At 41.4% G+C, this 23,612-nt stretch overlaps 1 protein-coding gene across 2 annotated transcripts in view; it reads left to right on the top strand.

The window, feature by feature from the left end:
* The window catches only part of LOC136885430 (retinal guanylyl cyclase 2), a 301,136-nt gene that overhangs the window by 183,565 nt on the left and 93,959 nt on the right, over positions 1–23,612 (top strand). For both annotated transcript variants that reach the window (XM_067157975.2, XM_067157974.2), the window contains exon 12: positions 969–1,145. In XM_067157975.2, the coding sequence (XP_067014076.2) occupies positions 969–1,145 (177 nt within the window). The remainder of the gene's footprint in view (positions 1–968; positions 1,146–23,612) is intronic.

The following is a 23,612-nucleotide window of genomic DNA, read 5'->3' as shown; positions in this document are numbered from 1 at the left end:
ATTTAAACAATTAGTGAAGTTAAGAGCAACGAAAAACATTTTAAACATTTAAAAAAGATATAAGAACAACTTGAGAAATACAAAACTTAACATGATTCAGAGTATTAAAAAGCTGGAAGGTGGTGGTGATTACTGTTTTACGAGGAACTACAACTAGACAACCGTTCTCTATATTACACTAATCAGAGATAAAAAATGGAAGGGATGGGCCACTTCGAAAAATGAAGATATCGACCAAACAAAATCAAGAGTCATGAAGGGCGGGAAAATGAAAGACTCCCTACGCCTCGAATATTCTAATACCGTCGGGGTCGGAAGAAAACAAGAGTTGACCAAGAGAGGTCGGACAGGATAGATGAAAGTGAGCAGCGTGGCACGAGTAAGTGGAAGCAATGCTAGGACTCAGCTAAGGGCCCCGTGGTCGCCAATCCACACTCCCAAGTTGAGAGCCCCTGGGGCCACTTTTAGTCTCCTCTTACGACATGCAGGGGTTACCACGGGTGTTATTCTACTGCTCCCACCGACAGGGGTTATAAGATTGAGACTTGTGGAAGCAATGGCGTGTGCCAAGAGACACACTAAAAATATAGCATCCATCAAGAAATTGCGGACGTCCCGAAAATTCGGGATTGCCCCGATTTTGTGCGCCGAAAAAGTGTCCCGTCAGGGACAAGCACGATATTAAATGGAAAATATGGTCCAGTGTTTTTAAGTCCAGTTGACAGTTACAAGAACAAACAAAAAGTGATGTTAAGTAGGCGTTGTTTCTTATCATCCGAGCATTCTTCGGAGCTATAAAATAACCGTCACTGAGTTTAACAGATTATTACAGAGAAACGTGAAGAACTCCAGTTGTAGGAAATAAACCTGTATAGATGACGAATTCTGATTGATGTTCTTACATTTGTACGTACGTGCATTCAACACCAATACAGGAAAGTTGTCTTATATTCAGGAATATGTTTCAGCTCCACGGTCTGCGACACGAAAACATGAACCCGCTCATTGGATGCCTGACGGACCCTGCAAGACCAGCCCTGGTATTCGAGTGGTGCAGCCGAGGCTCTCTGGAGGATGTCCTGGTCCAGGACGAGATCAAACTGGACTGGTCCTTCAGACTGTCATTGCTTACTGACCTCGTTAGGGTAAGTGTTACTTCGCTCACTCAAGCAATATAAGAAATATGGATTTACTCTGTACAAAATCATTCTCGTTTTTCTATAATTACCTACCTCTATGTAGAGACAGCAGTTATTTCGTGGGATAGCACAAAACATTTCTACTTTCTTGCCTCGAGGAAACTACGCTATGTTGTCCATGTTTCCCTAACAAAGAAATATTTATTTTATATATACTGTATATACTGGGGGAGCCTCCGTGGCTCAGGCGGCAGCGCGCCGGCCTCTCACCGCTGGGTTCCGTGGTTCAAATCCCGGTCACTCCATGTGAGATTTGTGCTGGACAAAGCGGAGGCGGGACAGATTTTTCTCCGGGTACTCCGCTTTTCCCTGTCATCTTTCATTCCAGCAATACTCTCCGATATCATTTCATTTCATTAATCATTACCCCAGTGGAATGCAACAGGCCTCGGTAGCCAGCACAATCCCCATCCTCGCCGCTAGATGGAGGCTTCATTCATTCCATTCCTGGTCCGGTCAAATGACTGGAAACAGGCTGTGGATTTTCATATATACTGAGCTGTTGGCCTAACAGTGTGACATATCGCGAATTTAGTATTGTGTTTAGTTTCCCACAACAGAGGAGGAGGAACGTTATGTGCGGTCATACGGAGTGGGGCGACTTTGCTTAAAGAACAGTGCGAGGAGCGATTTTAGGAGGGACATACGAGGTCTGACTTATGTCGCCCAAGAACCATCACCACGGACGACTTCTCCAACAGGTGTTACAGTGCCCAAAGCGAACATCGCTGAAGCTCCGTTTGAGCGACAGGTCTGTGGGTTTCAGTAGAAGTTGTTGTAGATCTTTTAATTGTTCATCTTAATGTGAGGTTGTTGGTAAAAGAATGTACCATACGAATACGAGGTAGGGTAAGTTTGGCAAATATGGGCACCAAAAGATGTATCTAAAAAAAGGAGCACTAAAACAACTTCCGTTTTCGCGGTAAAAAATTCTTGAAAACTTACAACCATTTCCATTCTAATAAAGCCTCCAATCCATAGTGATTTACGTGCAGTGCACTAAAGCCTGCAACTGCCAAGTTATTACATGATAATTAGAGTTGCAGACATGATTACATTCATTTTGTGTTATAACAAGGCGGTTGTATTGAAAAAGGGTAAATATATATTATAATTAAACACTGATCATGAACAAATGCTACCAAGGACGTGGAACAAACACCATTATTAAGTTATCAACTAGGAATCACTTGTACTGAACTAAAAAATGTAAATAACATAAAACTGGCCCAAATTGTGTCATATAATAAGAAAAAGGATTAATCTAACAAAACTAGTCACATGAGAGCATTCTGAGTCATAAATATTGACAAAGTTTTATTAACTACACTCGTCACAATAGAAAGAATCACCTTCCATCTCTACGCAGTCCTCGTGGAAGCACTTAGCACATGAACCACAACACTCAGCCCACTTCTGCCCGTCATCTTAATCATAAAAATTCCCCTTGCACAGAGGACAAATGCAGTGAACTGTGTTACTTCTTATGGCTTTATTTTTGCCGCTAAACCTCCTCTACTGGCTCCCGCGATATGCCAAGCTCTTTTCTGCACTGAAGCCAGACTTTTTTCACTAGTAAGTTCTCTCGCAGGACACTTACGCCTTTCCCGGTCACTAGTTGTCATCTTCAGTTCTGGAACTGGGCTAATTTCCTCAAAAATGGCACATCATAAGTTCTAGATATTTGAAAGTGGTTACAATCGCCATTTCTTACACCACGCGACATATCCTCTTTATCCCATTTCTAGCGCAAACCCGCTCGTTCATTCCAATGTTGCATCATCATCATCATCATCATCATCATCTGCACAAATAAAGTCGTTTCTTTGAAACAGCTACACTAACAATATTAACTGACTAGCATAAAAAGGTCAAGATTGCTGTAAAAATAAAGAATAATAAGTCTCATTCAGAGCGCATCACGTAAATACAATGTAATTTGACGATGCCCATATTACCTACAATCGCACTGCCCATATTTGCCCTAGTGACACTTTTCAGAATTTGGCGTTACTGGAAAAGAACTAACTCCCAATCGCGTGTCCACTCGCTACAAAATACTCTTCACTGACGTTGAAAGTAGCCCGTGATTAACATTTCTGGAAAAATAAACGTATTTTGCGCCGATTTTGGAAAAGTAGATTAGCCCACTTACCTCAAAACATGTTCTTTTAGCTTGTGTTAGCACAATAGAAGACTATCTTCAACACACTAAGCAGCCATGACACTTCAGGATCGCCAACCCAGCAGAGCGCATGCTTCTACTCGGTACCATTGAGCGAAATACGACCTATTTCTTAAATATGCCCCTATTACCTTAGTGTCCATATTTGCCAAGTTTACCCTATGGGTAGGAGTAAGAGAGATGTCAAAGTTTTTCTGGAATTATTAGTAACAGTGTAGCCCGACCTGGCCAAGTGCTCAAAGCGTTCTGCTACTGAACTGCTAGCAATCGTGCACGCGTTATTTTAGCTGTGGAGGAACATGGAACATGGTACACTGAATGATGCGAGACACTAACACAGAATTCCTTATTCCGAAATTCCCATCCATTCCAGCTGATGACATTAACAATCGACTATAGGACGTTTTTTCCTTCCCACGGTGGTGGTGGTAAATGAAATGTCGTATGGCTTTTAGTTCCGAGATATCCCAGGAAGGGTTCGGTTCGCCAGGTGCAGGTCTTTCTATTTGACTCCTGTAGGCGACCTGCGTGTTGTGATGAGGATGAAATGATGATGAAGACAACACATACACCCAGCCCCCGTGCCATTGGAATTAACCAATTAAGGTTAAAATCCCCGACCCGGCCTGGAATCGAACCCGGGACCCTCTGAACCGAAGGCCAGTACGCTGACCGTTCAGCCAACGAGTCGGACGTGGTGGTGACTATGCTTTTAAGAGGAAGTACAACTGGGCAACCATCCTCTACTAACACTAATCAGAATGGCGAAAATTGAAGGTAACGGCCAAAGAAAGTCAAGGACAAGGAAGAGTGTGAAAATGAAAGACTCCGTAGCCCGACCAAGAGAGGTCGGATAGGACACAAGCAAGTGGAAACAGGCTAAGTGTCCCGTGGTCGCCAACTCACGCTCCCAAGTCACCTCTTACGACAGGCAGGGGTTACCGCCCCCACCCACACCCTGTATGCAACATAATAATCGCTTGAAAATAAACATATTATATTAATTAGGTACTTGGAAATCAAAATAATGAAACGACACTAATCGCAGGGGGAAAGGGATGTGACGATGTATTTCGATACCTTAATTCCATTTTCCCTCTGATTAGACTTCATTCAGGATGGTTGTACTTCTACCAGCTTTTTCATACGTGGGTATGTCATAAGAAGGTCCTGAGGTAATTTCCTACATTCCATTTAGTTCCTGGCTGGAGCGCGGTACTGGTAACTAAAAGAGTGGGAGCTGTTTCATTTTGCCCAGCTGATATGAGTGCGGTGACAGAATCCATCACCCTTGTGATTGCTCTATTTCCGGCAGTAACCATAGCAACAGATGGAGCCAGTTATTTGCAGCACCTGTTAATTGTGTTTTACACGCTCTTTGATGTTCAGCTGCCCGTGTCTGTAACATACATGTGTGGAGGTAAAAAAAGGGTCAAGCTTTGTGGAGCAAGCGATCCACGTCGTAATCTCTAGAATACAGGAGTGCAGTCAGTCGTTTGATGAGCCTGCGAGGCTAAACCCCTGTTGTTGCTGGCACTAGAGCACCTCGGCGTCTCCGAAAATCGTATAAGTAGTTAGAGAGGTCCAGTGGGATGGCGTCGCCTGTAGGTCCTAGTAGGGCTCTATTGCCCTTTGTTCGATTCTTTCGAATCAATACCATTTATTTTTCTCCGACTGTTTTCTCAACCTGGTGGGATTGGAACAGATGTATGCTTTCCTGAGGCCATCGCAATGAGAAGGGACATTTCTCTGGCAATTGCTAGTGTGGGTTCATGAATCGAGACGAACAGAAACCTGTCAGTCCCCAAGACAGGGCAGCTAACATTGACCATTCAGCTAACGATAATAATAATAACCCGGAATTTGATGAGCTAATAAATGTCGAAAAATGTCCTATAAAATGACCTAAAAATCCTAAAAAAAGACTTAACATTAGTGAGAAAATGACTCAAAAATATTAATGAAAATATATATTTATCCAAAATAACAAAAATTGCATTGTCCATATTACTTTCAACTCGTAACGGAGTGAATACGATTAATAAGTGTCTTCAAATAATAATAATAATAATAATAATAATAATAATAATAATAATAATAATAATAATAATAATAGATACAGAAACGCATGAGAGAATAATATTTCAAGTATTCTTTCAAGCAAAATGACTAAAAATCGTTTTTCACAAATATCCTGCACACTGGAAAGCTTTCGTCGGAGTTCAAAAGGACTAAGAACTAAGATCATATACATCCTAAAACCAGGGAAAGCAGCAGGTTGTCCTGAAAACTATCGTCCAATTGCTTTGATGAGTGTTTGCTATTAACTCCTGGAGAGGCTTATATACAACAGGATTAGCTCTCAGATTCCAGTGGAACAGTCAGGTTTTAGACCCAGGTGTAGTTGTGAAGACCAGGTTCTTGCCTTAACAACCCATACTGAGGCAGGTTTTGAAAGGAAATTGAAGAATAGAGCTGTGTTTATATATCTCACAGCTGCATACGATACGTTAAGGAGAGAAGGTTTAATGTACAAGTTCATCAAACTTCCAGGCTGTAAAGCAATCTTGGAGCTCATAAACAACATGCTATCGAACAGGGTGATCCACGTTGTGATGGATAATAAGCATAGTAAACTTAAAGTACTCAATAATGGGCTGCCTCAAGGACCTGTGTTTTCCCCTTTGTTATTGAACCTGTATATTGCAGATATCCCTTCTACTACATCCCGTCAATTTGCTTATGCTGATTACTCAACAGTCCACTGTGAATGTCATAGAAGAAATCCTAAATGCATTTGTGTGGATACTTCCAAAAGTGGTGTCTGATACCAAACATCAGCAAAACAGAAGTCTGCTTCTTCCACCTCAACAACAGACAAGCCAATGTTACCTTGAACGTCTCACTCAATGGCGTGCCTCTATCACAGAACCCGCAGGACACGCTTGACTAAGAATGCAGCTAAACTGAGGGCATGGAAACTGCGTCCGCTCTTCGATCAGCAGCAATGGGTTTAGTCTACTCGACAGCAGTGTACTGTTCTTCTGTATGGTTGAACAGTCCACATGTTACGCAGATCGACACAGTTCTAAATCAGACAATGCGCATCATTAGTGGTACACGTAAGTCTACTCCTCTTTTCTGGTTACCCGTATTGTGTCATATCGAACCCCCACGAAGATTTAATAATCTGGTCCGTGAGTTCACATACATGAAGACATGCTTCATAGATTTGGCCGTTTGAACTCACGTTCCCCGCCTCTACTCAAAGCGAAAGAACTGATCAATTGAGGGTTTACCGTGGCAGTCTCTGTTTAATAGCCAGCATCCACCAGCAGGTTTCTGATCTGCCATGTACGGGCCATGGGCCATGAGAACTTCACCTAACTGTGACTGTGGAGAGTATCCGGCATATCGTTACCTTATGTCGTAAGACTTTGCTCAAGCCTCTAGAGTGGCTGGACAATTTAGGTATAAAACTTTGAATATTTCAGATGTCCAGTTGATTGCTTTCCTTTTTAGATTTTTGCAACCCAAAGTGTCATTTTATTTTATTTTGTATATATTGTGTAATTTACCATAAGATAAATAAATATTGAAGACCCTCCGGTGTCATTATTAGAATGATACTGTATGCAATTCGGTGATATTCTGGATACCACTATTGTCGCGGCCTATATCTTGTTCAATGCTAAATCAGCTGCTCCTTTCACTTCGCATATTTCTCACAAAGTATCTCACCATATGCAGAAAAATATCTTCGCCAAGCTGTGAAATAACAGCTTTAGATAGCGAACAGCTGGAGTGAACGTCGCACAGTTCGTGTATGTTGAACGCCTGACTGAAATGTGAATGGGTATTACTCGCGCAACTTTTAGTGATATTTGGTGTTACGGGGGTGAGGAGTAAGGAGGGAGTTCTACTGCCAACTGAATGGAAATGAAATCTGAATTGAATCGATAATATGATCGATCGATATGAATTTTCTAAACCTCTATTATCTTAAGGCAACAACTGTGTCCCACACACACATATAACATTTCTCGATGCGAATCTTGTTCCTAGCATGAATTCTATAGCTTGGCTTTGTTGTGTAAACAACAATAGTACTAATACGTAAAAAGTACGCCAGATGTCGCACAGCGATGGCTGTGAGTTTGTGTTTCAAAGGTTGCCAATACGAATACCGAAGACAACCGAGGTCGACCGACTCAGACCATTGCGCGAACAATACAACAATTGCCGATATGAGCTGTAGGAGGGTAGTTTATTTCAACTGAGTATTGAATCTTCTGATGTTTTGAGTATTCTCGTTTGGCATGTTGATTACCCAACCTAAATGCAGTGGCGGTTCGTGCATGCGCCGCCCCACCGCCTTTTATCGTTATTTCACTCTGTAGTTGATTACATAAAGAGATGGGCAAATGTAGCGAAGTCGAACTTACAGTGGTGTGCTATACATTTTGCTTTTCTATTTTCAAGAAAATGGCAACGGCTTTCAGACCGTGGGCGCTGTCCAGCACGCTCGATGTTGTCTGTATATGTTTTTTGCCTCCGCACTTTTAATTCTCAATCGCCGCTACTGACCCGTTCAGTCACTCTTTTGTCAAATCCAATTGCACTCATTTTTGCCAGTAGTCTCCCATGATCCACCATATCAAATGCCTTAGATAAGTCAATCGCGATACAGTCCATTTGACCCTCTGAATCCAAGATATCTACTAAATTTTGCTGGAATCCTACAAGTTGAGCTTCAGTGGAATAACTTTTCGTAAAACCGAACTGCCTTCTATCGAACCAGTTATTAATTTCGCAAACATGTCTAATGTAATCAGAAAGAATGCCTTTCCCAAAGTTTACATGCAACGCATATCAAACCTACTGGTCTCTAATTTTCAGCTTTATGTTTATCACCCTTTCCTTTATACACAGGGGCTACAATAGCAACTCTCCATTCATCTGGTATAGCTCCTCCGGCCAAACAATAATCAAATAAGTACTTCAGATATGGTACTATATCCCAACCGATTGTCTTTAGTATATCCCCAGAAATCTGATCAATTCCAGGTGCTTTTCTAGTTTTCAACTCTTGCATCATACTCTAAATGTCATTGTTATCATAGGTAAATTGTAATACTTCTTTAGTGTTAGTGACCTCTATCTGGACATAAACTTGTAACCAACAATCTTTACATAGTGCTGACTGAATAGTTCTGTTTTTGAAAGATCCTCGCATACACATTCCCCTTGTTCATTAATGATTCCTCGAATGTACTTCTTGGATCCTGTTTCTGCCTTAAAGTACCTATACATACTCTTCCATGTTTCACTAAAATTTGTATTGACCGCCAATTATGCTCGCCATCATGTTATCCTTAGCTGACTTCTTTGCTAGATTCAATTTTCTAGTAAGTTCCTTCAATTTCTCCTTACTTCCACAGCCATTTCTAACTCTATTTCTTTCCAACCTGAACCTCCTTCTTAGTCTCTTTACTTCTCTGTTATAATATAGTGGATCATTACCATTTCTTACCACCTGTAAACGTACAAACCTATTTTCACATTCCTCAATAATTGCTTTAAACCCATCCCAGAGTCTGTTTACATTTTTATTTACCGTTTTCCATCGATCATAGTAACATTTTAAAAACTCCCTCATGCCTGTTTTATCAGCCATATATAGTCCTAATTTTAATACCTTCTTTTCTTTCACATTTATTTTTAACTGCGACGAAAACAGCTTCGTGATCACCAATGCCACCTATTACTTCGGTTTCTCTATAGAGCTGGGGTGGTTTTACCAGCACCAGGAGAGCTGAAACTCAGAGGTGAACTCTAGAGAAGACTATATTTAAATAAAATAAGGTGGTCATTTGCATCATATTTTAATGTAGGTGAAATTATGGGTGGAAAGAATAGATCCTGAAGCCTACTGTCGTCCAATAAACACATTCTAGTTTTTTTTTTTTTTTTAATTTATTTGGCTTTAGATCAGTTACAGACCAAACAGCCACCTGGATATTACAGTACGCTGGTTTGAACTTTACAATTCATTACAAGTAATTGTCACAGTGTGAAATATATACATATACATATAAAAGACATAGACATTGCACATCATTACATTGAAATCACATAATTTCACAAAAAGTCAATCAAATTTGTAGACAAGTTGTTGTTAAATGATTCCCAATAATAGTATACACTTTTCTGTTTTTGGTCGCCAGTAGTGTATTTACACAGGTTGGTAACTGTTGCTTAGCGTGAAGCAGAGCTGTAAGAAACACATTTTGTTGTTGGTGGTAATGAGCACATGCAAAAAAGAGATGGTTTAGGTCCTGAATCGACTGACCATCACAGGAACAGTATGGTGTGTCCACTACGTTGATGCGATAAAGGTGACTTCTAAAACTTCCGTGGTTGAAGCGCATTCGGGTGATAGTCGAGATGAATCGTCGTTGAGTGTTCCATTGTGCAAACCAAGGACGTCGCGGGGGATTCTGTTCAATCGTTGAGTAAAATTTACCTTTGTGGCTCTTTGTTTCTTCCCACTTCTGTGACCACTGACTATAGGCTCGTTGGAACATAATCACTGTATAATCCATGAAGTTGCTGGGAATATTCAGGACCTGTCCACTGACACATGCTTTCTTCGCTAAGTCATCTACATATTCATTATGTGGTATCCCGATGTGGGCTGGTACCCATACGAAGTTTACCCTTGAACCGCGTCTTTGGAGTTCATATGCTTTTTGAATAATACTGATATGGTAGATATTGGGTTTCTGGAGGATAAGCGGTGTAGATAGTGTGGAAAGGACGCTCAATGAATCTGTAAGGATAGTGATACTCTTACGATAGAATCGTCTGGCATATTTGAGCGCTTCTATAATGGCAATAGCTTCTGCTGCATAGATAGAAATATGTTCTGGCAAACGAAAACCTTGAGCTTCATGTTGATCAGGACAATAGAATGCACATCCTACGCCACTTATTGGTATTTTTGAGCCATCAGTATAAATTTTAACAGACGATGGATACCGAAGAGTCAAATCCTCGACATAACTGCGCCAATCTGTGATCCTTTTGTAGATATGTTAGTGATCTGTCCACTTCCATAGGGCATATGCAGTGTTCAAATGGAATATCATATACGTCTCCCACACTCTTCTGACAGTTTTGGGTCAGTAGTGAATCTATATATGTGACACTTTGCAGCAGGAGATATCTTTGATTCAAAGAAAGCCGGTCTTGATCGTCTGCTAAATGTTGTAATTTGCGAAGAGGTATTAGGACTGTTGAATTTTTAGTGTGAGTTTGCTTTAGTATGAACTTATCTGAAAGAAACTGTGCACGGATAGTCAAGGGCATCTCTGCGGCTTCCAAGAGTAGAGCATTAGTTGGTGTGGTTTTCATAGCTCCAAGGCAAATGCGAACGCACTGAAATTGAATACTATCTAGTTTATTTAGTAGGCGTTTATTGCCACTGTAATAAAACATGCTTCCATATTCCATCTTCGATCGGATCAGCGTGCGATATAGCACTAAGAATACAGATGGGTGTGCTCCCCACCAAGTTCGAGTTAATGTGCGTAGGATATTGATCCCTTGTTCCAATTTTGGAATAATATGTTGCATATGAGCAGTCCACGTGAGACGGGAATCATACACAAGTCCGAGGAATTTGGTTTGTGGTTGAACTAAGATGCTATGTGATCCCAGGATGAAGTTGTAAATTGGTGGTTCAATTCTTCTTTTTGTGAATATTACTGCCGAGGATTTACTTGCAGAGAGGTCTAACCCATGTTGATGTAACCACTGATTTACATGCTGCATAGCAGCTGCAAGACGACACTTGGCAGCAGGTACTGTCGTCGCTGAGGTAAACATACATACGTCATCAGCATACTGAAGAAGGCTAACTCTAGGAGGCAGAATATTTTCCAAATCTCGGGTATAAATGGTATACAGTAGGGGACTAAGTACTGCACCTTGAGGTAGTCCTTGGGTCGATCGTCGTGGCCCGAGAAGTCTATGGTTATAACGAAAATAAAGCCATCTAACATGTATAAATTGATATATACCAGACACAAAAGTTGGAGGCAATCCAAGAGCAATCAGCTTGTCCATCAGTATTGGTATTCGTACATTGTCATACGCAGCGGATATGTCCAAAAAGAGAGCACAAAGGTAGTGTTTATTTAGAAAAGCTGTATGAATCGCTGCGGTTAATATGGCGTGGTTATCATACGTGCCACGACCCTTGCGGAATCCATTTTGTGTAGAAGGTAGCAGAGATTGTGATTCTAGCCACCAATCCAAGCGATTTTTAATCATTCTTTCCACCGTTTTACCAATGCAGGAAGAAAGAACAATAGCTCGATATCCTGCTGGATCTCCTGGCTCTTTTCCTGGCTTGAGGATGGGAACTACAATTTGTGTCTTCCATGACTCAGGTATGCATTTTTGAAACCAAAGTTCATTGACAATTCGGAGGAAAAGCTGCAATGTTTCGTCAGGAAGGTGTTGTAACATGGGGTATCGGATTTCATCGATGCCCGGTGCTGTATTGGCGGAGTTCTTAATGGCCACACGGAGCTCGTTGATTGTAAATGGCGAACAGAGAAAGTGTTCGGACTGCTCTTCATTAAATGTACACGGTGGATAACTAGGTGATGGTGGCGTAATTCTATCAGCAAAATCCTCTAACCAAGAGGTATCAGGTGACGAATCCTGAGTACTATAGTTTCTGTTGCGCAAATGGCGTATGCGATGCCAGATATCTGCTATTGGGGTTTCCTTATTCAATGTGGAGCAGTATTTTTGCCAACTCTGTTTCTTGGTTTGCTTGAGAAATCGCTTGGTTCGAGCAGAAATCTTCTGATATTGTAGGTATGTTTCTTGGGTAGGGTGTGTTCGGAATTCCCGGAGAGCCGTCCGCCGGAGAGCAATGGCACGGGAACAATCAGCGTTCCACCATACTGTTGGAGTGTTTTTCTGACCAGGAGGTTTTCTCAGGGGGATAGATATATGAGCAACACGTTCCATCATCTCGACAAAGGTATTATAATTGTCCATGGCGGATGTTTGGGTCCGGAAACAGCGTGTTTCCTCAAGTATTTTAGCCGTAAAAAGCGTCCAGTCTGCACCATGCATATTCCACTTGCTTGATGGATATGGTGAGGGGTTACTTGTAGGAGAAATATCAATGTTTATAAGTATTGGATAGTGATTTGAACCAAGCGAGTCTTTAAGTGCATTCCAGTGGGTGATTGTGGCAATGGCGGGAGAGCACATTGTTATATCAACTGCCGATGGACGGTGATATAAGGACGGAACTAGTGTTGGTGAGCCGTCATTCAATATAGATAGATTGAAAGTGTCGACTGTCTCTAAAATATTGCAACCCTGTCGGTCGGTGAAGGCACACCCCCAGGTAGTACTGTGTGCGTTGAGGTCGCCGCATATAAGGTACGGTGGTGCCAAAGCAGATAAAATTTGATTCCAAACTGCCGGTGTTATAATTCTGCCTGGTTTACAATATATTGAAAGACATGTGAACTCAAGCGCAGGTGAATGGATACGTGCTGCAACGAGTTGTATACCAGGATCTACCCCCACTGTGACAGGCAGTACCTTAAAAGGAACTGCATTATGTATGAAAAGTGCTGTACCTCCTTTGCCATCGAACCGATCGTCTCGTAGAATATTATAATTTCGAAATCTTATAAGTTTTGATGCGTTGAACCACGTCTCGGAAATCGCTGCCACCTTGATATCTCTGCAACCAAGTTCGTGCTCTAAACTTTCCTTATTAGCAATGGCAGATCTAGCATTCCACTGCAGGACCTTAAAACCCATTGAATTTATTTATTAAACTAGATATTAAATCCCGAATGACAAGGGGATTTTCTATGGGTGTTGTCTGAGACGTGGTGATTATATGCATGATAAGTTTGACTAATTCTTCTATAATGAAGTTATTTCGATTGATGGAATGATCAGGAATGTTATGTGGACGAGGAGGATATGGGTTTTGTCTAATAGGTGTAATTGGTAATTGTTGAGGAGCAAACACTCGTTGGTGTGGGGGAGGGTAAGTTGGGGAGGGAGGGGGAGCTTCTTGGCGGCGAGTAGGACGTTGAGTGGAGAGAGAGGGAAGTTGTCGTTGCATAGGCGCGGCATGATGCTGTGCGAGTAGCCCTTGTTCCTGCTGACCTTGATATTGTGGATGGGATAACTGTTGTGATGATTGCATTGATGGCAATGCTGTATGATACTGAGTGTTTATTATAGATGAATTTTGTAGTGGTTGTGTTGGTAGAGGAGGAAATTCTTCGCGGCTACTGTATTGGGGTACAGTAGCAACCACCTGAGCATATCCCTGACTTTGCTGCTCTGTTGATGTATGCATAGGAGGTGTGTTATAAGCAGTTGCCCTTTTCATGTCCCGCTGTCTGACGTACACCGGACAGTTCTTATCTGAAGCAAAATGTTGCCCTTGACAGAGTGCACACCGAACTTCCGTGGTATTGTCACAGTTTTCTGTTAAGTGTGGACCCGCACATCTATTACAGCGCGCTACTCTTGACTTACATTGTACTTGCCTGTGGCCCAGGCGTAAACATATTTCACACTGCACTACCGGAGCAACATACGGTTCCACAGCACAGCGAGTTCCCAATATAGCTATATGAGTGGGGAGGGACTGCGATCGAAAAGTTACGAGACACACTGGGATTGCTATAACTTGATCTGGGTTCGTAGGTGATCTTTTGGTATATCTCTTAATACGCACAACTGGATATGGAGAGTCAATTTCTTCTAAAATTTCCTGCTCGCTTAACGTGGTGTCGACATTTCTGATTATACCCTGTTTATGGATAAGAAAGTTGGGAATGTAAGCTTCTAAATTCCGTTGTTTAAAAACATCACATTGTACAATTAAATTAGCATATCCTGCCGTGCGAGCTACAATTTTTAAACGATTTTTTCCAATAGGGCGTATGTCAACCACTTCCTTTTTAAAGGCATTGTTATGTTGAAAAAGCAGTTTACCTATCGACATAGGGTGTAGATGACCAACTTTACTGTCCAAACTTTCTACGAAAATACAGTACGGGCCTATGTCTGTGCGACTATATCTATTGTCTTTACTTTGATAGGTAGGCGCTGTTTTAGCAGAACTAAGCTTATTTGAACTTGAGTTAGCATTTACTGGCACGTCTTGAACGGAGGATTTACTAGATGTTGAAGTACTGGCGTCTGACATATCCATGTCTATCAACTTTTCGACTTCGTTTATGGTTCCATTTGACTGTCCTACCATTTGTCCGCAAAACCGTTTAGCTGGTTGATTAGGTACATCTACACTATTATCTAGCAGGCCATTACCGTGATGAGGAGTACATAGATTATTACCTGCAGGTGTGATGCTCTCTTGTAGTGAGGGGGTATGAGGGCCCGTGATCTGAGCGGCGTTATGTTGCTGGTGCTGGTCCTGCTGCTGCTGTTGATGTTGGTGTGGCTGATGAGAATAGCTTGCTAACTGTTGATGATCATAACTGGCAGGTGCTGGTTGAAATTGTGATGTTCCGTTCAATAGAGTAGGCCTATGGTTCACTGAGTCTAATTGAGGTAGCGAGTCGTGCATATAACAAGTCTCTAATGCCAACTTAATGGACTGCCCCGTATCTAGAGGGTCAGCCATTGTATAGTATGAACTAACTGATACTAAACTTGTCCACAATTCACGGTATTAAACGGTAAACTATGAGGAGTTCACTAATGAAATGTTTATGTCTGAAGATGGTTTCACTGCCGCACTGACAAGTCTCACTAGCTATAGCGGAGTCGAGCTATGTTACAACCTGCCTGTCCGGCTGCTCGCCACGAACTGTTGCACATTCTGGTTGTTCTGTTCTGTGACGCCCAATGTGCTGTAATAGACAAATCTAAATTCGTATTGCATACGGGAGGGGCCAAGTGAGCTCGTCCTCCAACCCCGCAGAAATGTTCTGTCAGCTTCAAAGTTCCCGAAAACTCAATTCGTAAGACCCTGATTTCGAGGGACATCGATATAAAGAACTGAATAGTACAAGAACAAAAGTTAAACAGTTAAAAAAAAGGCCTTTCCACTTATCGAAAAAAAAAAAAAATTGATCTAGGTATCGACACAAACTTATTTACAGAGGTTCTTTGGGAACTGGCTTTCTTAATAGAGGAAAACATCATCTGATAGTGATAACATTCCTGTCATCAACTCCATTCATTCAGTTACTGATGCAATTCATTTTACGCCTTGTCTCATCTTGCCAGCTGTAATACGAAGAGTGAAGGACTATGTATTAAAACCTTTGTCGAAAGAAGGTCAGTTTAAATCCTTGAAATAATTCTCTGCCACAGTGTTATCTAATAGCAAGGTGCCACCATTTCAATACAAATCTCAAGCCAGATCCAGCAAGACAAAGTCGTCCCAAAGAGGGTCATAGTCCAAGAGAGGAGGTGTTTGGGGAGGAAGTGTCAACGTCTCCAAAAATTAGGGTGTCTCAGCCACAGAGTTAAAACAGCGATGGCAATAATTTGTCTCCTAGCCTAGATTTTTAGGCCTAAAACCTCGTCCATTCGCTTCGTACGAGAGAGAATGTTTTCGGCCGTTGGACAGAATTATGCCTGAAGTCCTGGCAATTTACACAAAATATAGAGAAATATACGCATACCTAATATTAAAGTACGTTGTTTGAAGACTTAACATGAAGAGTAAATAGATTTCGCAACTGACGCATTTCTACTGTAGTTAAGCTTTTTGGGCTTTCTTTCCACTGGACAAGTGGACTATGCTATATCTCAGAATGCTGACATGCGAGAATTTTAAGCGATTTTAAAACACAAGCACAAATCTCACATGGAGTGGCCGGGATTTGAACCTCGGAGGCTCTACAATAATGAACATGTGACTGTACTGAGCTGTTAACAGGTGCCCCGCCTCATCAATAATGATTTTACTGCTGTGTGTGTTGGGCGTGTACAGATTGCTAATTGAAAGTAACCATATATAACAGTTAAAATACCTCCAATACCGCTAACGGCAGCGTATAGGAGACTGACTTCATATAAATTAAGAAGAGATCCCAGAGTAAACGTTCACGAGCCATAAGAGGGGGCGCTTCTACCCATTATCATAAACACATACATTTATAATTTTTACGAAGGTAAAGATAGAATAATAACTTCTACTTGCAAAAACATCCACTCAAAATATGTTTTATTAGATGCATTGTTATTCATTTCCCCTGCCCCCAATCTACGACACTATCACGAGCAGTGGTCACACCAGTGAGCCTAGCCCTACCGAGCCGAGTCGAAAACAAAAGGCAATAATTAAAAAAAATCGTGAATATTAAATAAGGAAAATCGTTTCCGGACATTTTTTCCTAGCGGTTTTTCCATAAAATATTTTCTCCCTGGACCATTTTTTCCTACTGTATTTCTACCCGAAAACTTTTCTTCCCTGAAATGTTTTCTCCCTAGACAATTTTTCCTCGGCGCAATTTTGCATTTCTTTGCCTAACAATAACAGTCACATGTGTTTCCATGGAAGTAGTGCCACAATGAAGTGGAGAGGGGAGGAAGATGCAGAACAAGTTGCTTTAGGTCGCACTAGGTCTTATGGGTCGGGGGAGATAATCTACTGTTCAACTACCGTGAAACAAGGGAAAGAGATGTTTAATTATACTTTTCGTGTACCTTGACAGCCACGTGTGGCATGATATCACTTGCTTGTGTCTATGGAATTGTCGTGAACTAACCAATGAGGGCTTCCTCTACCCGTAATCTGGCCTAGAGCGGTTAGGGCCATGTGCACCTCCCGAAGTGGAAATCTCATTTCTTAAATTTTACGACTTCCTGACGGGCAGGCAGCCCCTTCCTCCCAGGATCACCCCCACGAATAAATTAGACCGTACAGTAAGCCTGCGAGTAATGTACTGTGCATGCAGTTGTTTATTATGCATTTTGATGTTCGCTGATATTCACGGCTCATCACACAACAGGAGTTGCTGTCTAGCCTGTGGAGAAACCCTTGAGGCCGCACCCATTCGGCACAACCGAATGAGGAAGAATGTGCTTAAAACTGTGTTTTCTTCCTATTCAAGCACAAGGCACCTACTACACTGTACACCCGTGCACATAAATGGTATCCCGACACAAACAATCAACACTGCCCCACTCCAGTACTAACAAAGAGCGGATGAGTGAAGCGGTAGTGTTGAAAGCACAGTGTATTATCTGCGCACTTTTTAGTGATAGATTTTTGTACTCGTTGGAGAAGTAAGAAGGGTTCCGTTAATACTGCCAACTGAATGGAAATGAAATCTGAATTGAATCGATAATATGATCGATCGATATCAATTTTATAAACCTTTATTATTTTAAGCAAACAACTGTGTCACACACACAATATTTAATACTATATAACATTTCCCGTTGCGAAACGTGTTCCTAGCATGAATTCTATACTTTGGCTGTGCTGTGTACACAACAACAGTACGAGTACTTAAAGTGTACGCCAGATGTCGCACAGCGATCATAAGCGATTCTTAGTTTGTGTTTCAAAGGTTGCCAATACGAATCTCGAAGATAACCAAAGTCGACCACTTCAGCGCTAGGGTGTAAATCTATCACTAAAAAGTGCGCAGATAATATGTATTCCGTGGCGGCCTACATTTCGTTATACTGTAACTCGGTAAGATGCCTCCTATCTTATCAAAAGTGAATCGAGGCCGTATTATTGGCATGTGGGAGGCTCACATGGTCCCCCAAGCAATACCATGCAGATGCAGTCTTAAGACACTTTGCAGATGGGTAGAAATATGCCAAGAATGAGGTGACGAAAGGTGTTAGTCTATACGACACGTAAGAAGACTCCTAAAGAACTACTCCGGAACAGGATGCTGGAATCGTTCAAATTATGGACAATTCTCAGTTTGCGACTATCGATAATGGGATTGCCAATAAGCCGGACTACCGTGAGTCGCCGACTCCACAATCGCCGAGCTGCGAAAAAGGGGCCACTTCTTCATATCCACAGAGAACTTCGCGTACGCTGTGCCCTACAAGAAACTGTTAAAAAGCCCGCTCACATCTAGCGGAAGGGAGACGCGGAGAGAAGAAGTTCCGAGAAGAATTTCTCTCGTATGCACTCATACCAAATACAGTAAAGACAATACACGACACTTGCGGATTTCGCCTTGCTAAAATGGGAGACAATTCGACGGTGGCGCTCCTAGTGACTTGACCTGAACAAATCGCGCTAAATTAAAATATCAATGGAAATGTATATACGGAAATGGATAAATAAATTACGTCTAGAAAGAAAGTGGTATTGAGATATTAACTTCGAAGTTGCTAAAGCAATTCTGGATAAATGAATGAAGAATTATTTAAAAGGTTATTATTCAAAGACTGAAATTAGACATATAAACAAGGTGTGAAATGGACTGCTGTGAAATGGCTTGATCTTTCATTTATGCATTACTTTTTTAGCTTTAGCATACCTGCCTGAAATCTTACGGTTGGAGTTGTCTTTTTTCCTCATTTAAAAACAATGTATCATCACATTAAGACATTTGTCAATAAAAATATCGGCACATTCCTTACACATATGATGCAATGTATTAACAATGTATTTAATAGCTGGACAATTTTCCTCTTAACATGAAGCCTACTAACAGAAAGAAAATCTATAAAATCCTGGCTTTAATCTGAGAAGAGGGATAAAAGAAAGAAAAGTTTGAAAATGTTGTCGATAGTGATGCTTTGAGGAATATTTACGTACAATTAGAGTAAAAATGTAACACACCCTTGGCTGTATAGTCGAGGATTTTTAAAGTCGCTGGCCTGGAAATGATCTGAACAGATCTTATAACTCTTATACAAGCGTAACGTTCCTTCTTTCTTGTACACTTTATCCAAATCGCTTCTGTTACATATATTACATAGCTGCACTATACAATAAAATATGCGTATTATATTTTAAGCCCGTTAAAACATGGGTCGAGCAGGTCAGAAGATTATGAAGTACTATAAAAATCTGTCACTGGAAGAATTTATATGCAAAAACAATATTACTTACATGTTCTTGTCACGAGGGAACCTGAAGAACGAGCACGCATTTTTCTCTACTTCGTAATTACTGCAGCCAAACACAGCACATACCTTTCCCCTCATGTTGAGAGGAGATATCAAGGACTGACACACGCTACTATTTAATTATGTCAACTCACTGGAAACGCATAAACAACACCAAAAACTTCACACAAAAATACACGTGCTCTTATGAGAGAATCAGTACCGTTCAGGTCTATCCGCTAGAGTGTGCTCCAATAGCTGTCCCTCGATATCTCGCTCAGTGTCGCGTATTGTCTCTACCGTATTTGCTCATACCTACCGGAAGCGCGCCTCACCATTTGGATAGCTGTTATCATTCTGTCACAGTAGTGTGTATGAAGCGTGACTCAGTCGATCGCAACTAATGGATCGCTTGTTGGCTCTTGCTCTGTTGGCTGAAGATGCTGAGAGGGAAGAACAAAGGCAAAATCGAAGATTTTGGGTTCACGACATAAATTTATCCAGGAATTTAAAGTGAATATTGTACATTGTTTCAATCGCTGTTGCGCGATGAAGAGAAATTCAAAGTGTATTTTCGAATGAGCATTGAGAAATTTCAACAGCTATTTCAGCTTGTTGAAGAACATTTAAATAAGCATTTTACGTGATTTCCTGAACCTATATCAGCGACCCTACGACAGGTTGTATGTTTAAGGTGAGTTAATTATGTTGCATATTTTAATAGTTCTTAATGTTCCATTTATTACAAAACTCTAGTGGCATACATGTCATAAACACAACTAGAACTACATGATAATATATATTAAATATTAAAATCAGCGATGTACTAGTACTCAAGTGGTTCTGTTAATACATATAATTTTAAATAATTACGAATAACAATGTCATTTATTATTAAAAGTAGTAACTTAACAGTTTAAGCGTCTCTCAGGAATGTGAATATCCGTAGAGGAAGCAAGCACTGTGCTGTGTACCGCCAGTGTACCGCATGGACTCGACGAAAACATCCGACTACTTTACGAATGTTACCAAAGTTATATTCCGGCGGAAGGAGCGGAAGAAATATTCTCGCCAAGCAACTTCCTCGTCTTCGGCGCGGCGCGTTTCCCCTCCAGTCAGTGCAAGTGTGAGCCACTGCATCTAATACGCAGTGAAAAAATATTTTCCGCCTTTGCGCCGCGTCTCTTTTCCGCTAGGTGTGAGCGGGCCTTTACTATGACATGAATGGTAAATTACAATTTGGTTGGAAGAAAAGTGTTTTTTTTTCTTCCGATCCAGGTAAACCTGAAGCGTTAACAAAAGCCCTTTGTCCAGGTATCTAATCAGTCGTGTCGCGTCACATGTGGCATATTGGGGTGGATAAGTGGTGCTGGTCCAGGAGAGTTGATAGAAGTCACTCCACATATGACTGCTTGTGAATATGTGGACATTTTAGAAGCTGCAGTTCTTCTTTCGAGCTATTTACCCCGTAGAAGAAATTCCCGTTACCAGGTTTGTGCAAGATGATTGCTCTGTTCACACTGCACATGTAACCGAAGCTTTTTTCAACCGCCGTCTCGATCCTCTTATACTGGCTGCTCTATGCCACTAGTTTAACACAAGAAGGCGCGAATACCAATATTTCTTCAAGTCGCCGTAAGAGTGCAGCAGTAGACGCACAATCTTCGCTGTCAGTGTGGGTGTAGCACTGTGCTATTGGTGCAGGAACGCGTGTGAATGAGTAAACGTGTCTGGTCACTTGCGTTCGTACAGAACTGTGAAATGAATTAATCATGTTATGCTTATAGATATTTCAAAAGTGATTTTAAGGTGTACGTTCGTGCAAGGTATATATATTTGTAGAACTGAAACTTCAGATTCTTTCCCCGAAATATTCAACTGTTGTGTACCATGTTGCCGATCTCGGCAAGGTGGTTCGCAGTCAGAAAAGATACGACTGCAGAAATACCGTCTAGAAGGGAATTAAGAGAAAAGCGGCTGTCGGCTTTATCTAGGCAAGGACCTAATGAAGGAAGTAATTGGATATCCTCAGATTACTCTTGCATCTGTGCCTTTACACCTTATTTCAGAAGGTGATGGAGCCTCCGTGGCTCAGGCTACAGCGCGCCGGCCTCTCACCGCTGGGTTCCGTAGTTCAAATCCCGGTCACTCCATGTGAGATTTGTGCTGGACAAAGCGGAGGCGGGACAGGTTTTTCTCCGGGTACTCCGGTTTTCCCTGTCATATTTCATTCCAGCAACACTCTCGAATATCTTTTCGTTTCATCTGTCATTCCTTAATCATTGCCCCAGAGGAGCGCGATAGGCTTCGGCAGCCGGCACAATTCCTATATTCGCCGCTAGATGGGTGCTTCATTCATTCCACTCCTGGCACGGTCGAATGACTGGAAACAGGCTGCGGATTCCTTGTGATAAGAACAGTGAGGGACAATCACAAAACAAACGTCTTCATGTTTAGACTTCAGATATCCAGACCATACTATCTCAGTCAAACTAGAAACAGGAAATCAAATCCTAATTTGCGGGTACCGGTACTTGTTCGTGCTGTTGAAGCGAGGATGGAGCGTGACATTTGCGTCAGCAACATCGACACCGCTACAGAGGAGGAGTTCGATACCCAAAACCTTGTTCTATTGCTCTGGTAAAGTATCTGCAGGAGTTCGTTTAAGCTGCTGTGCCCTTCAAACGTACGAGGACTTGCGACGTCTTCCCTTTCAGAATGTGTTTTGTTACAGGGTGAGGTCAAAGAACACCAGCAAACTGTTAGTGATATTGTCCTAACAAAGTGCGTAAGACCTCTATTAACTGATACTGCGTTGGCAAGAACACACTCCAAGCCTTCGTCCAGGGAAATCTTTAAACTGTGCATGAAGAGACTAACTGCGACATCATACAGGTAATATTGCCATTTACGAGCTTCAGTGAACACATGACCATACTGCATAGTGCTTTGTAGGCTGTCGTCATTAGAATAAATTTGGAGCATTACCCGTCTATGCCTACCATCTAGCCCCAACAAGCCTCGCACAGAGCAGACAGTATAGGAGGATCGAGACGGCGCAATCCCACCGGGCGAGTTGGCTGTGCGGTTAGGAGCGCGCACCCGAGAGATAGTGCGTTCGAAACCCACTGTCGGAAGCCCTGAGATGGTTTCCCATTTTCACACAAGGCAAATACATAATAGGCCTTTCCTATCCCATCGTCGCCATAAGACCTATCTGTGTCGGTGCGACGTAAATCAAATTATAAAAACAAAAAATCAGCAGCATCCTGACGTTCACGTGCTTGACTGGCCTCCCAAGTCGGCACGTGGGTTCCAGGTCAGGAGAGGACAAGAGCGGCTGGAGCAAGTGATGAGCAGTAACGGGGCATAGGAGCCCGTCACACAACTCTTGAGTTACTTAATACGCATTTCAGAATTTGTTATGTGTTAATTTCCATTTTTCTTTTCATGAAATGATGTAACTATTGCATTGTGTTTATTACTTTACCGTACGTTTATTTTATTTATATATATTTTTAGCAAGACGCGATACGTTCATATTTTTGATAAGATATTTCCGTAAAAATTTGTTATTTTATAATAATTATTTACGTTGAGATGCTGCAATAATAGCATTTTTGGTGATTTTTCAAGACACGACTTTGTATTTTATGGAAATTGAATTTTAATGATATTCCATTATTTTCGTATGTATTATCTTAGTGCTCAAGAAGTAAAATATATCTTCAGTTATTTTTATAATGAAATGCTTACACAACTGAAATACTTTATACACCAACATCTTATTTTAGAATATAATTTTTTTATTTATAGAATTTATGCTAATTCTATATCCGAAGTGGTAACTTCGATACAGTCCAGAACAAAGTTACGAACCAGTAAATGATTTCAAATTACGGCCCGATATAACGCAGCTACAAAATACTCCTAACTAGTATCAAATATTTTTGGTTAAAAACCTCCTTTCTCTCGATACCGTAATTATCAGAGTAGTTTACCTAATGAAATGAAATGTCGTATGGCTTTTAGTGCCGGGATATCCCAGGACGAGTTCGGCTCGCCAGGTACAGGTCTTTTGATTTGACTACCGTAGGCGA

This window comes from Anabrus simplex, chromosome 14 (genome assembly GCF_040414725.1).
Source record: "Anabrus simplex isolate iqAnaSimp1 chromosome 14, ASM4041472v1, whole genome shotgun sequence".
Lineage (NCBI taxonomy): Eukaryota > Metazoa > Arthropoda > Insecta > Orthoptera > Tettigoniidae > Anabrus > Anabrus simplex.
The sequence above is the reverse complement of the archived record's forward strand: the minus strand, read 5'-3'. Positions and strand labels throughout refer to the sequence as shown.